This window comes from Notolepis coatsorum, assembly GCF_963971535.1.
Source record: "Notolepis coatsorum genome assembly, chromosome: 2".
Lineage (NCBI taxonomy): Eukaryota > Metazoa > Chordata > Actinopteri > Aulopiformes > Paralepididae > Notolepis > Notolepis coatsorum.
In genome coordinates, this window is record NC_140166.1 from 191,629,519 (window position 1) to 191,646,292 (window position 16,774).

At 41.3% G+C, this 16,774-nt stretch overlaps 2 protein-coding genes across 4 annotated transcripts in view; one reads left to right on the forward strand and one right to left on the reverse strand.

Annotated features, from left to right (window-relative positions):
* gatad2ab (GATA zinc finger domain containing 2Ab) overlaps positions 1 to 16,774 on the reverse strand; it is a 96,859-nt gene that overhangs the window by 69,290 nt on the left and 10,795 nt on the right. The window lies entirely within an intron of this gene.
* On the forward strand, positions 11,188 to 11,616 carry LOC311224236 (microtubule-associated protein 1 light chain 3 alpha-like; the record flags this gene model as incomplete). The annotated part of the gene is given in 2 exon segments (XM_084309139.1): positions 11,188 to 11,347; positions 11,349 to 11,616. Coding segments are annotated over 2 exon segments (363 nt in total). The 5' UTR covers positions 11,188 to 11,252.

Here is a 16,774-nt window from a genome sequence, read left to right on the forward strand (position 1 = left end):
ATCTGTGATCGGATTCATATTTCCCCTCCGCTGGCCTGAGATCCACCAGGAGGACCCACTGAGCTCTCTGGCGGTTCAGGAGCGCCATCTGGTGGCCGATCGGCGCAATCGCCAAACAGGAAGTGCTGTGGAGGTTGTGCTGGTCGGCCATATTACTTCCGGTCACTCGGTTTGGCTGCCGGCACTCTGGCTTGTCACAATATATAGCGATCCATTGCCAATAACTCGATAAACAACATGATTTGGACGTATATAGTATTATACAAGCTGGAAATGGTTCATCAGGATAAACATCCCATAATCGAAAACGGTCTACACCACGCTGATCGTCCAACGGCGCGAGGAAGATCCGGTAAGATTCAGCGTTATTTTTTAACGTGTTCCATATAAACTGTTATGATGAACATATGACCCACACTAGATGAATGATATAACGCTGCCCACGGAATTATAAACGATCCCCCGCCCATCATCAGATCATACGTAGATCATTCTAGAAGTACGTCCAATTGAAATTTTTTATATCGCCCCGATTGCCATCAAACTGTATTTCATCATCAATATAATGCATTTGGGGCTATAGATCACGTTCTGGAGAAAGCTGCAGAAAGAGATGAAAACATACTTATACATTAGACCATACTTTACTATGAATATGTGAATGAAAAAGTTTAACGTTGCTACACAATGAACAATACATATAGGACTTTGAATGGGCCCTAATAATGGCAATGTAGCAATAGAATTTAAAAAGTTATAGCCATGCAAAGAAGGGGTACTTCTCCATAGACAAATAGAGCTGGCAATCTATGGTATATCATGAATTTAACCCATGGCACCCAAAGTGTTAAGCATCGGGTATATTGCTGTGCATTGTTATTACTGCTTCCATGCTCTTTAACTCAATGGAGGCCAAAGTCAAACCCGAGATAAGTCGGGTTAACTCGCCAGCGGTTGGGCGCCAGACCCGAGATTTCTCGGGTTTTGGTCGTTTATTCCTTTATTCGATATTTTTATTCATTATTCATCCAGGGACCTTGGTGTTACCATAGGGAATGAGTCCGAGATCGCCAAAGTGCAATACCGGCCCCATCAAGCTAGATGGCGGTATCGAGCACCCTTTGTAACCTTGTATCTTGGCCTGTGTAACGGCCAAATGTCTCCGGTCTCACTTTCCCTTGTCGGCCGAGTGGAACGGTTCTCCCGGTTCCATTGAAGCGCGTCAAATATCCCGATCCATATGTTGTGGTGGGTTATGCCGTGGACCAAATGGACATCGGATGTACCAGATGGCGATCAAACAATTGGAATATTATTTTTGGAATACTCCCGATCACAGGTAAGGACTATCTGACGTAAATGTTTGCTTGATCCTGCAATGCTTTTATACCAATCGGGCTGATAAGCGTTTAGTGTTCAATACGAATGCCGTTACTGACAAAATAATCAGAAACGACCCCCCCACCTTTCATGCATTCATGATGAAACATAATACCTATGACATAGATGTGATTTGGGAATAGTAGCGTGTACAGGCAAGAAACGGCAACGTCTATAGTAGAATTGACGTATGAGGCTATAACTCAGCATTTCAGGAATTAGCCCAGACCGCTCTAAAACCATACTTATATTCACCACGGTATAACACAGGAACGTATGGATGGACATTTTTTTTTTCACATGTTGAACGATAGATAGGTGATGTCAAATGGCCATAGTATTGTATCCATAGCTATAATATAGAATATAGTTATAGCTCTACAAACAAGGTGACGCACTCAGGGCACGAAATTAGAGGTCGCCATTGGCGGGCAGATTTTAGGTTCGGCGAGTGACACAGAGGTCCGTCTGCCATGTGGCGGGTAACCAAATAGTCATGTAAAATTTTTAAAACTGCTGTGTGTTTTGGTCTTATGACAGTCGCCTTTTTTGCAGCCCCGTCTCTCATGGCGCGTCATCTCGTTGGCTTGTTTACCAACGTCACATCCGCTACTCTTCTTCTGCTCTGTAGCTAGGGAGCTAACGTTACGCCCACCTAGCTAACGCCGATTAGCCAACGTTAGCGTAATAACGTTTGATACAAATAAGTATGTGGAACCATATTGAAGGAGTAAGCCAGCCGGTAAAAAGAGAACTCACGCGGCTTTCTCACACGAAAAGGGGGAAGAAGTGGCAGCGAGAGCGGGACCACCGAATAAAAGAAAGTTTAGAGGAGTGGAAATTTGGAGATGCCGTTAGCGGTGTCTCAAGAGACTAGCTCCAGTATGATGCTGGGGCTGGAGTAATGACTTGTTCGGTGTGCCGCAAGTATGTAAAAAACTAAAACTGAAACAACACTTTTGTCATTGGGAGTAAATCGATGAAGCTGGAAGCAATTCGTGACCATGAACAGAGCCAGTGTCACATTGGCTGCATGTCGGAGCCTCTCCTTTCAAGACCCTCTGTGGCTAGGCTAACAGCCATGTTAGATCAGACCAGCACAAAAATGAAGATGCTGTTTCGGACTGTACATGCCATTGGAAAGAAGGCAAGACCCTTTACGGACTTTCGAGTGGATGTGCGAGTAAGTGAACATGTTTATTCGCTTAACTTAGTATAACTAGGACTATGAAACCTGTTTTTTATATGCGACACAACTGTTTTTTTTTGGCTGGTAAGAAATATGCTTGGCGGGTAGATTTTCCCCATCTACCCGCCACTGGCCGGCAGGGCTGACCTTCGATTTTTTTTTGGAATTCGAAGCTTCGGGCAGAGATAAAAAAAGACAAATTATTATATATATCTTTTTTTATAGGGATGCACCGATATGAAAATTGGCCACCGATACCGATTGTTCAATTAACACAATCGGCCGATACCGATATTTGTATATTTGTATATAAGTATTTGTAATTTTTTATTTTATTTTTTTTAATGAAACTACTGTATATTTGTATGTGTATGTTTGTATTTGTAGGCCTCTTTACTTACTTAAAAAAAAGGAAACATCAAGAAATATGTTTATGGTATTAATTCCACCATGCCATGTAGCACTATTTCTCTCCCAGTATCGTCTGGCGGCCTGCAGATGGATACTATTCTCTCAACCAGAGCTCTCAGCCAATGCAATAGAACCATTTTGATTGACAGTCGATTCGGCCAATTACGCCACACCGCTAGCACCCACCTCCTGCTGTTCTTACCACCAATCGGCAAGCGTTTATTCATTTTCTACTTTCGGGCATGCCGCCATTGATCTGCTTGCGACTCGAGAGCACAACAAACTTAACGTAGCTAATACCTTAGCTGCCCGGCCCGCCGACCAGCGCTCCACAGCATGACCAACTGAGACATAATGATTTTACTGCAACAAATGTTATAATAAAACAAAGCCTTTCTATACATTTGTCTGGTTGAAAACTTTATTAACAGATTGCAGAATGGGTAGTTGGGTACGGAATGAGCAACGGAATGGAACTGAGCTATGAACGGAATAATGCCTTGCTTACTTGCTGTGTTCGGGTAAATAATATGCTGATGTTATATTGAACGTGTAACACTAACTATATAATGTTATTAACTAACTAGCTACCGTCCCGGGAGCTCACGTTGATGCCTGGATGGTGCTAACTAACTAGCTACCGTACCGGGAGCTCACGTTGATGCCTGGATGGTGCTAACTAACTAGCTACCGTACCGGGAGCTCACGTTGATACCTGGATGGTGCTAACTAACTAGCTACCGTACCGGGAGCTCACGTTGATGCCTGGATGGTGCTAACTAACTAGCTACCGTACCGGGAGCTCACGTTGATGCCTGGATGGTGCTAGCTAACTAGCTACCGTACCGGGAGCTCACGTTGATACCTAGATGGTGCTAACTAACTAGCTACCGTACCGGGAGCTCACGTTGATGCCTGGATGGTGCTAGCTAACTAGCTACCGTACCGGGAGCTCACGTTGATACCTGGATGGTGCTAACTAACTAGCTACCGTACCGGGAGCTCACGTTGATACCTGGATGGTGCTAGCTAACTAGCTACCGTCCCGGGAGCTCACGTTGATGCCTGGATGGTGCTAGCTAACTAGCTACCATCCCGGGAGCTCACGTTGATACCTACTAACTGGCTACCGTTCTGTGATTTGTTTACTTCGAGGTTGAAGAAAGTGCACTTTTAGGTTGAAAGAACGGGGGCCGGGGGCGGCGTTGTGCAGGTCGCAACGCGTTTTGCATTTAGACGCGACACAAATTGATGGATATTTATCGGCTACTGCCATCGGCACATTCGAGCTTATCGGCCGATAGGCCGATTGCAGTCAACAAGGCACTTATCGGCCGATACCGATACCCGACCGATACATCGGTGCACCCCTATTTTTTTATGTTGTGGGACTTGTACAGCACTTTGTTCAACTTTGTCAGTGCTGTAAAGTTTAAACCTTTTTAAATCTTAGACAAACAAAACACTTTGCTTTCATGAAATATTGTAAGCCGTCATTTGAGGCTTTATAAAAGCAGCACAATGAACACAAATCTGTCAGTGCCGAGTCCGACCTCATCTTAAATAACAAACAGCATTGCTTGTTGTAGTTAACAAAGAGAGGCAGAGTTTAAAAAAAAATTAATACTCGAATTTTATTTTAATATTCGAATCCCATGCCCATCGAACGAAGCTTCAAAGCTTCGAAGTATTTAAGACAGCCCTACTGGCCGGTGAGTCAAAAATTTTATTTCGTGCCCTGGACGCACTCCTATCTTTTAAAGCGTGGCCTTGCTATGACGGGCTCCGTCTAATAGCTGGCGGTGAATGAGTTAAGATGCGTTTAAAAATGTATTTCCCTAAACAATTACTCGAGCACAAGAGTAATTCATGCAAGTGCTCGATCTGGGAAAACAGTACTCGTGTCCATTAGGGGTGGGGGGCGAAATCGATACGTAGTAGTATCGCGATACTTTGCGTAGCGATACTGTATCGATACAGGGACGCCAAGTATCGATATTTAATTATTCAAATTCTTTTTTTTTTTATAAGGAAGTTGCATTGTTCATTTCAATCCCCGTAATAGTACAGTAGTCCACACACACACACACACGTGCATTCAGTTAAGTTAGAATATGACAGTTCAGTTTGTCAGGTACATGCAACACAGATTACAGTGTTTACATCTATCTGCTTGAGAAAATAAAATACCATGTTCTGCAATAAAAATTATTGAAGTGAGATGAACAGACTGAACTTTAAACTTTGTTGACAGTTTTACTTTGCAGTTGAAAAAGGTAATAAATAAAATTTGAAAAAAGAAAGAAAATATGCAATATTAATATCGCAATACTCAGCGTATCGCGATATATTTAGTATCGCGATACTATCGTACCGTGACGCAAGTATCGCGTGAGGTCTCTGGCGATTCCCACCCCTAGTGTCCATCCCTAGTAGCGAGTCACACACCCTCTGATATATCATAATGCTCATGTGCACAATGAATAAACATCCACACGGCACTATCGCTGACCCTTGTTTTAAGTAATAATCATAGAATTATGAAACTAATTTACAAACCTGAAAATGTGCATTTCTCATACTTTTGTCCAGCCAATCAATTATTATGACATACCCCGGTAAATTAAGCTCTTTGCACCTCAAGTTCAAAGACCAAGACGACACAGCTGACATTGTGAACATTGAACATATGAACATTGTTTAGATGTGACTGTGGGAGAGGTGCATAGGATTTTTCAGGAATCATATATATATATAAAAAAAATACACAAATTGACTTAAAACATTTGCTGGTTAAAACCCAACAGACCCATTAGTTGACTGCGAACATAAAAACAAAAGGGGGCAAAAAAAAGAAATAGGTGCAAAGGACAACTGTGGGACTAGACGGAAGGTCAGATGTAACACTCGCATTACATGACCTGTAAACCTGCCCTTCAATCATGAATATTTTGTAGAAAACCGAGTAGACTAATATTGTGTAAACAGAGTACACCATGTGCCATCCAAACACACAGCATCCCTCGGTTCGAAATATGGTCGGTAGCCATCTTGATCCTTGTGGCAATCTAGTGAGGTTAAATATTGATTTAGGATATATTATATTTAGGCGATTCAAAAATCGTAAAAAATGTTAAATGTTTAAAGAATTGAGATACCAAAGACATTTCAAAATAAGTGGATAAACACGCCGTGGCTGAAATTATACTGTTTTGGTTTGGAGGGAGGGGCGGAGTGAACCACTGTGAAGCCAAAATTGTAATTGAAACCTGCTTACATTTTATTTCATCACAACACTCACTATGTTATAGGGATGGGCATCGATCTTCGAATAGTCGCTAAATGTTCAAGTTTCAAGTTTCTTTAATAGTTGTCATACAGAAGTACAGAATACTTTTATACAAAATGCTTCTTACTGTTACGCTAAATGATTAAATAAAATCGATTTGTTTATGCAAATACTGTTTTGTTGTAGTGTATTAGCCTACCTATTAACCGGTAAACCGCTGAACGGCATGCTGGGTACACCTCGCTAGCTAGCCAGGGGCGATTTTCCATTAGTAATCAAATAGATCGAATAGTAATTTTGTGAGTTTTGCCCATCCCTAATATGTTACATAGAAGAAATAGTGCAATAACTACAGGTGAGATATGTTAAAGACGTATAGCAATGGGCTTGGAACAGTTGTGATTGGAGGATCAGGAAAAGAGGGTGGGTTTGAGATAGGGCCTTCCCAGTTATTTAGCAGTAGAGTACTCTAGGCTAGCATGTTAAAAACGAGTCAGTTAGCATTTCACTAATGGTAATAAAACAAGAACTCAATTACTCCCATACACGCATTGCCCATTGCTAAAATCCAGGCAACCTAGTGGTGTGATGAGACAAGGACACAGAGACATCCACACTTGGATGTGGCTGCCCTGCCTGCCGCACTGAGAGTTCCAGAGTTGCCATGTCAGCACTGGGTAGGGCTGGGCGATATGACGATATTATATAAATATCGGGTACAGTTCATTAACGATACACTTTTTCAACGTATCGTGGATATCGTGATGTTTTGCCCAAGAGGATTGTGTCGCGTCAATCTGTTCACACGTTACTCGTTCATATCTCAGCCCGTGCTGAGATATGCCCATTCCACGGTCTGTTAATAAAGTTTTCAATCAGACAGATGTATGGAAAGGCTTTTATTATAACATTCGTTGTAGTAAAATCATTATGCCTCATTTAGTCATCCTGTGGAGCACTGGTCTCCTACTCGACGGCCGCGGGGAGCTAATGTTAGTAGCTTTGTTGTTGTTCAGCACACAGGACATTCAGGAAGTCAAAAAAATAGCGCTTGCCGATTGGTGCTAAGAACAGCAGGGCGGGGGCAAGCGGTGTGACGTAATTGGCAGACTCGACTGTCAATCAAAATGATTATGTTTCCGTCAGAATGAATGAATGAAAACTTTATTAAAAGGTTGCAGAATGGGTACAATACAGTACAGGAGGATGAAGACCAGAAAAAGACTTTCGGCTTTTTTACATAAGGGTCCTCCATTTTCAATTCATCAAAACATTTAGAGACATACATATATACAGTAGTTTCATAAAAATGCTAAAATGCTATTTATTGATTGATTGATTGATTGATTGATTGATTTAAAACTGTATTAACATATTGCAGAATGGGTACAGTACAGCTCAATACATACAATTGTTAAGGGGATGCAGACCAGAGAAAGACTTTAGTATTGTTTACATCAGGGTCCCCCATTTTCAATTCATCATATTTCATATCTAAATCATATAATATCTCATTGCTAAATATATGCAATATATAATCTAATAATCTAATATATAATATAAAAATGCTAAATGCATGGGTATTTTATTTTGTCTTTAATGTTAGCTTGCAAACTCAAATACTGTCTTGGTAAGCCTCAATGAATTGTTTGGGGTAAAAAAGAAAAACATCGTGATGTGTATCGCCGAAAGGTCAGAAAATATCGTGATATCATATTTAGGCCATATCGCCCAGCCCTAGCACTGGGCAGTTAAAACGCACACTGAGAACTAAGAAGAATGCACCCAGTATAGTGCAGACCTCCACCAAGGCCTGACTATCTCTGCAACATTTTACGTAGTACAGAAACACAAGTTGCCGATGTTCTCAACAGTCCCAACTGCTATGAATCCATATGGTGGCTCTCTCAAGATATGGTGAGAGAACAGGTGAAAACACAACATTACTTTTGTCAGTTCTTCTCATTTAATTTCCCAAACTGACCCCAGTTGTTGCTAGAGACTATTGTCATCTTTGTAGCCACTAGGGAGGATGCCAGAAGTCAACATTTTCCATCAATTACACATTTCATTCCTTAACCTCTTCCGCCCGTGCAGTCCGGGGCCGGACCGCAAATTACAATACCGTCATAAATCAAGCTCTCCAGACTGTCTGACATAATTATCGTATTTTTCTTTCAAACATATTCAAGAATAAACATCATAACCATGTCACAACAGCAGTTATAATGTATATCTTCATCAATATGTTTGTTTACCAATAGGTTACAGTGTTATTAGTGAGGTTTTAGTTTTTTTAAATGTGTTGTCATCGCGGAAATCGGCCATTTTGAATTACTGGCCGTCGGTGAATGTAGTAATTTTGAGAAGAGGGCATTGATCCAGAGCTTTCAATGAGCGTTGGAATTTTCCAAAACTACACTTCCCAAAGGCTTCTACGTTTCTGCAAGCAAATGACTTCCTGATTATTATTTTAAATTTGTCTTATTACTCTGGATTACACACATGTCCCGAACGGTGGAGGTCGTACCGAACCGTGTACGGTTCGAATGCGAACCGTTCCACCCCTAGTATCTACTGTGCTGAACTCTGACCCTTCCACTAGCAGGGTCAGAGTCATTTAGACAGATGCACTTACTTAGGCATAATGCTTTATTGCCTTTTTCCAAAGCCAGCAGAGATACACTAACCCTACAGAAGCAGTCCTCTGGATAATAATGAAGGGGGAAAAACTGCCCAGCTCCAAAAATCATCCAACATTCAAAAAGAGAGCAATAACTATATCTCTGATTGAGAGAGAATTGATTGATTGATTAATTAATTAACCTCCTAATAAAGGCTCCCTCTAACACCACATCCTCCCAATTGACCCATCTCAAACCTGCCCTCTTACCTTGATCCTTGACAACTGTTGTGATTGGAGGATCAAGAAAAGAGGGCTGGTTTAAGATAGATCAATAACCAACACCACCACTTGCCAATTCAAATTATTCATCAGGGCTTTTCCTGGCTCAAAATCTGACCGTGGTGGTAGCTCAGTTTAGACACAATTCTGGCCTTTGCTCAACCCAGTGAATTGTTAACTTGATAAAATACCATAAATAGTTATTCAAAATTAAAAACATGATTTATTATATATTAAGAAATAATAGTAAAGCCCAACTAAAATAGGGCCAACTTTTAACCTGCATCATGATTTGTAGTTTTTAAGTTTCCATTACAGTCATATTTGGACCTCCTTGGCATACACCTACAGTATTTGCATACAGCCTCCTTGGCAGCAGAAAGACTCTACCATACAGATGTAGCCTTCTATATGATCTGACAAATTGACAGCATCTTGTCCGTGATTTGGAATCATGGCTTTAATGGTGATCCAATATGTCAGACTATAACCATGTTTACTATTGTTACAAATGTTCTCCCTTTCACCTGTCCTGCTGCTTTCCCTGCCATCCGACATCATTCTCTTTCCAACAAAGATTATCTAGCCAAGGTTTACAATATTTTTGCAATTCATGTTTCCATTAGTAAATGTGTGTTGCCATGATGGTTGTTATGGTTCCTTGGTGTGCCTAGGCTGCTCTAGTAGCTACCCCTGAAAAGGCCCCAGTAGCAGCACTGCCTACTTCCGTTTCCACTTCTGTCCTCTGTGGACTAGTCCAATGAAGCAGCATTGATTCGCCACACTCGTGGAATGTTATTAAAGTGATTGGTTTATCATGATGTATTGGCGTGTATGTTACCGATATCCTACCAATGGATTAGCGGTATTTAAGGGGCTCTAGCGGGCTCGTTTTGCTAGCGTGAATATACTGGTATCGTATGAAACTAGGAATCTTGAGGAATCCAAAAGGTACCGTTGGCTCACTGGCAGAGGCAGGGCTTGACATTAACTTCGGACAAGTGGCTCAGATATTTTACTTGTCCGAAATGTACTTGAGAAAATAAAGGCCTATTAAAAAATCTATAAAAACCGACAAGAGATTTGGACAATTATTATGATTTAATAACTTAAATACAGTGTGTGTGCATTTGTGTGTGTGGGGTATATACTTTATGATCAGTCCTCCAGCTCATCTTTCTCATCTCCCCTCTCTCTTGACGACCAGGGGTTAAACCCTGGTCTACGCCTATAGTTGTGTAGTTGTTATTACGGTATAGTTGTTATTACGGTATAGTTGTTATTGCCATAAATAACACCATTCAAATAAATAATTGTATTTTTATTTGAAATAATTTCTTTTAACAATAGGCACATTAGATCAACAGGTAACAACAAAACAACCAACTTTTATTAAACATTCTATTAAACATTCTGATATTTTCGTGGGTCTCGTGCCAGTCAGTGTCAACTAAGCGAGCACTCAGAAGACGCTCGCCGTTTGTCCGGGACAAGTAATATTGACGTACAGAGATTGAGAGTTTCCAGTGTGACACTGTGAGACAGGCACTTTCTGATCAGATGGAATAACGTTACTATTCGTTTGGGGAATATATATACCGTATATTTTCTTTTTAAGTTAAATTGTATTATGCTTGTCCGACCATTTCTTTTACTTGTCCCGGACAATAGGACAAGCCTTAATGTCAAGCCCTGAGAGGTGATAAATTCTGCTCCAAAGTTAAGCTATTTTAAGCTAGCTGGGATGAGAGTGAAATGTCATGGGCATGGCCATTAGGGATGGGTACCTTTCACATTTGAACCGATACGGTACCGGTACCTGTGAATCGATACCGGTACCCAGCGGTACCTTTTTTCGGTACTTTAGTCTAAACATTTTATTTACCAACCTCAGTCGTGAAAAAAAATCCAAACTTCAAATAACTACAATTTCGAGTCTACAGACAGAGACCAACCTGAGGACACTCAACCGAAGCCGCTCCCGACTGTGTTGCTTCATCAAGTTGCGTTATAAACAGTTGGTTGGAGTTACACAACATTCGATAGTTGTAGTAACTGCTGTGAAATTATCAACAGAGATGCCGTCCGACAGACCTTTCAAACAAAGAAGAACATTTGCTGACCGATGCAAAGAAGTCGAGCAGATCCGTAAACAGCACCCCAACAAGATCCCTCATCGTTGAGAGGTATAAGGGAGAGAAACAGCTGCCAGTCCTGGACAAGACCAAGTTCCTTGTACCTGACCATGTTAACATGAGTGAGCTGGTCAAGATTATCAGGCGTCGCCTGCAGCTGAACCCCACGCAGGCCTTCTTCCTGCTGGTGAACCAGCACAGCATGGTGTCGGTGTCCACGTCCATCTCAGAGATCTACGAGCAGGAGCGCGACGAGGACGGCTTCCTCTACATGGTCTACGCCTCGCAGGAGACCTTCGGCTGCTAGGGAGGAGGAGGCTTTCTGATATTGTCGCTGTTGGAGGGGCGTACTGTAAATAGATGCATTGCTACTACTTTATTTCAAGTATTTGCCAATAAAAAAAAACTCGCCTTGAAAAGTCAAAAAAGAAAAAAAAAACTACAATTTCGACCGTTTTCGGCTTGCCATTGCTCCGACTGCTTTGTTGTTGAATCAAGTCAAATCCTAGGTAAGCATATATTGTGTGTGTGAACGTTGACATGAAAAGAAAAAGCAAAAAAAAAAAATAATAAAAAAAAAAAGGTATCTCACTTGAATCGATACTCGGTAGTACCGACGTGTTTCGGTTCGGTACCTCAAAAGTACCAAATTCGGTACCCATCCCTAATGGCCATATTCAAAAGAGGTCCCTAGAATTAGGGATGGGTATCGTTAGGATTTTATCGATACTACTACTCTTATCGATACTGCTTAACGGTTCGGTACTTTATCGATACTCTTTATCGGTTCTTTTTTATTTTGCAAAAAAAATAAAAAATTATTAGGAACAGAATCGACATTGCTTTATTATTCTTTTATATAACTATATTACTGCACATGGCTACTTCTTTATCAATTAATACAAGCAGTCAGATAAATTAACTATTTTGGGACTTTCTATTTTATTTAGAAAGTTCTTAAATCAGAATGTCCCACCCAATACCCAGTTGTTAAAAACGGTTCAATACTCCATGTTATTAGTAGAGGCTGTGACACTCTTGTCATCCTTCCTCTAGCGCCTGCTAGGGTGAAGGGACTTTGGGCTTGCTGGGACCAGTGGTGGTAGAGGGAGGAGGGGTGGGCTGGGACATGGTGGCTGCAGCCTCAGCTTGAATATCTTTCATCTTTCTAATATATTTGTAGCTAAACAATTAGCTAAGCAATTATATTTTATTTATTAGCCTATTGTAGTGACTACATTATGGTTTGTGTTCTCCTCTTACTGTGTTGTGTAGTGGGAGGGAACTACTGATCTGGCACCGCGGCCAGAGGGGACAGTTATTGCGGTTGCACTTGCTGTTGTGATCTTTACTGTTCTGGCGATATACATGTGCTCTTGTTCTGTATTGACTGAAGTTGTCTTGTGTATTAAACAAGCATTACGTTGCCTACGATTATTCCTTTTTCCTCCGGCACTACACTATTCATAATAATTCGTTATTAGCCTAGCTAACTGCGTATCTTGGCTTACCTGCAGTGGACGTGGATGCAGATGGAACACTGCGAGCAAAGCAGTCAAAAACGGCGCATTTCTGCAGACTAATGTTATGTTTTGACAACAGATGTTTTGACAAATTGCTTGTATTTCCACCCTTACTGGCAAATGTTTTATTGCACTTGTGGCAACGTGCAGTCGACTTTCGTAAAGTGTACCCAGACTTTCGAGCGCTTTGCTCTCTCCGCCATGACGAGCGCAGAGCTGATCGAGCTGGGTCTGAGCTCCGCCCTGAGCGCCTGGGTACTGGACTTTCTGAGTCAAAGACCCCAGGCGATCAGGGTGGGGGGTCAGGCCTCCAACACCATCACCCTGAGCATCGGGTCCCCCCAGGGCTGTGTTCTGAGTAGGGCTGACCTTCGAATTTTTTTTTGCCAATCGAAGCTTCGGGGCCGAGCTTCGATTTTAATTCGAAGCTTCGAATTAAAAAATTAATAATATTTTTTTTTATATATATAATTTTTATTTTTATTTTTTTTATCTTATGTTGTGGGACTTGTACAGCACTTTGGTAAACTTTGTTGTTTTTAAATGTGCTCTATAAATAAAGTGGATTGGATTAATGAATTAAGTAGCCCCTTTCGTGACTGTGACGCAGCCAACACGGCTGTGTGATTTAATTCAAGGTGGATCGCTGTTGTCGTTTGAACAACTTCAGATTTCATGGGAACTACCAATCCCCCAAATCAAGAATGTTTAAGATGAATGAAGTAAGATTTTGATAATTTGAAATATGGCCTGTGTAGACTAAACTATGCACAGAATTATGTCAGTCTACAAGGTCCGGATTCTACATGGTCCGGCAATGTAGACCTTGTAGACTCCACTACAGACCAATTATCAGTGAATGTTCATGCATTTTTAAGAAGGGCTACTTCCACAAAAAAACAAAGAACTCACCAAAACATCTCAGTAGCACCTTATCTAAATGTTCTATTTCATATATGGAGATTCATATTTATTTATGTATTGCATGCATTTCTACATTTTATTTCCTATTTTGTTTATTGATCCCAGTATCTTTCTTTCTTATGTGTGGAATTCTACAAGGCATTTACATTCACATTTACATTTAGTCATTTAGCTGACGCTTTTATCCAAAGCGACTTACAAGTTCTGTACGACAGGTCATCAGGAAGGATACAACTCTATCAGCTGAGTAACAATATTCATCAAAGTGTTGCGTGTTACAGTGTAGGTTAGTTTATTAGGACAAGTGCATGACAGTTAGTTAGGGTTAGATTTTTTTTTATTTTTTTTTTTTAATTTTATTTCAGATAATGGTTGAAGAAGTGCGTCTTTAGTCGACGGCGAAAGATTGGATGGGATTCGGCTGTCCTAACTGGGGTGGGTAGTTCATTCCACCATTGTGGGGCAAGGACTGAGAATAGGCGTGTAGGTGGTGTATATGTGTTTGAGGATGATATCCTTCAAACAGGCAATAGTGAAGATATAATTTGGGCAGTGCTGAGCTGGGTTACTTTCCTCCAGTGTATTTGTCCCCCGGCCCCACCCAATGGCCCCATGCACACACACCGAAGTAAAAATAAAAATTAAATAAAAAGTGATTTCTCTCTTTTTTTTTTTTTTATAAACTTCGATTTTTTTTTTTTATGTTCGAAGCTTATGCCATCGAACGAAGCTTCGAAGCTTCGAAGTATTTAAGACAGCCCTAGTTCCCTGTTGGTCATTTTGGGTCTGTGTTTATCCTCTTCAAATAGCACAGCATGTTTGCGGTGCTCTCTTCTTCACTGAGAGGATGCCACAGTATAGCGCGCGTTTTTTTATTTTTATTTTTATAACATTCTGATCTTTCCGCGGTTCTTGTACAGTGGTCTCGTGCCGTGCGACTGGCAATTACCAGCTGTCATTCACTGTGTCAACCAGGGTTAAATACCAGTGGAGAAAGCCTAGGTAAGAGAGATTTCCCTCACCTGTTAACACGTTTTTCTTTTTCGATGAAAGATTCATTTGGGGTGTGATGCTGCTGCAGCGCGACTGGCTGATGAGGTGGGTAGGAGCTTGATGCTGGATTAGCGTATCGCTGCGTTGGGAGGCGGAGATAGACATTGGATTTGGCAAATCACGCTACGTTTAGACTTCAGTGAACTTAGTCAGCACGAGACATTCACCATTTGACAGCAATATATGCGCGCACTGACAGTCGGCCAATTGACATTTCCTGTGAAAAGAAAAATCCTCTCCGTCCCGGTTGCGTCCCAGCAAAGATTTCTGTTCGTCCCAAATCAATATTTGATCGTCCCCGGGACGACGGGACATCGTTAGTCTCGAGCCCTGAGCTGGACCCTATTGGTATAACGTTACTGTGCTCAGCAAGCCCTCAGCTCGAATACGCATCGAATCAGTGTTATAAGACATTGATATCAGGAGCTATCTGTAGCTACTGCTAGCCGGATATATAACGTTAATACAACGCCTCAGTGAATTATTTAGTTCAATGGGACATTTCGTTTTGAACAGTGAACTAACTTGCGCTAACGTGAGCTAACAGGTATCATACACGTCTCTACTAAACTTGCTGGAGCGTTTGTTGATGTCAGGAGCTATCGGTAGCTGGCCGGCTAGATACCGTTCGGTTAGACAATGCCTCATGTATTAAACTAAAAGTGAATAGTTGACTGGGTCATTTTGTAACGGTAGCTAAGCTAACGTTAGCTCAGGGAGACGCCGTCCTCCCGTGTCCCGTCCCACTAGACTAGACCCGTGTTAGACTAGACCCATGCGTGCAGGAGGGGCTGGAGGGATGAGCAGACGCCGCACCACCCGGTGTCTGAGACAGAACTCAGCGACAGCGAGTGAGATCGATTTTGACGATCGGCGAAAATAAAGCATTATCACCGATCACCGATCGCATATTTATACTGATTATCGGCCGCTAACGATCGGTGGCCGATCGATCGGGGCATCCCTAATTAGCATCCACACTACACAGCATTTATAGACATAAATAAACTTCATGGCTCATCTCCTACTCTGGGTATTCAGTAGGTGGTGTCAAAGAGGCAACTAGTAACTACCCATGTCACCAGAGGATACTAGTAAACATTTTGAAATATTCAATTGCAAATAGAATAAATTGTTGATTTTTCGTTTAGATTAATCGATAAAATAATTGACAGATTAATCTATAACAAAATAATCGTTAAGTGTGACAGCCCTAATGCGCACACACAAACACGCACGCACACACTTCTAGCCACCTAACGTAGGTTTGGCCAACTGTAAACTTGACACACACAGTTGAGTCAATACCCCAACAGGGTAAACAAGAAAAGGTTCAGTTAATCAGATGTTGGAGGATTCCTCCCCTCTACGTCAGAATAGCCTGGAGCCTTAGGGTGGGACCCTGTGACCACAGCACAACAACATTTGTTACATCCTGAAAATTACACAACTAGGTCTGCTGATTGAACACAACACTGCATCGTCCCACCAGACTGGGGACACCTTGTTACTTCAAAGAGCTTCAAGGACAGTAGCCCAAGTCTAACGGCCATGGTAGTTCAATGTTAAAATCGCACGAGAGCTCATGTTAGGTTATTTCTATTTATAGGTTATATCATGAATCAAACAAATGGGATTTAGGATAAACTGACCACGCTACATGTTTCTCTGCTACACATCATGTAGGCTAAACAAAAATAAAGAATTACAAGGCTAATTTAACCTCTTGAGCCCCCTAGCCCTATTTTCTGAAAATTCACCTAAAAATACATACATAAGTAAATGGAAGATTGCTCCACTTCTACAGGGTCCAATGTATTCCCAGTGTCAGAAATATTGTGTCCGTTACTAGGCTTGAGTAAATTGTAATGAACCAAAGGAGAATATAAATTCTTTTTTTTCATCTTTGACGGTGAATAACACCATGCTAAAATTGACCAGACGTGGAAAATTGTGACTTCTACT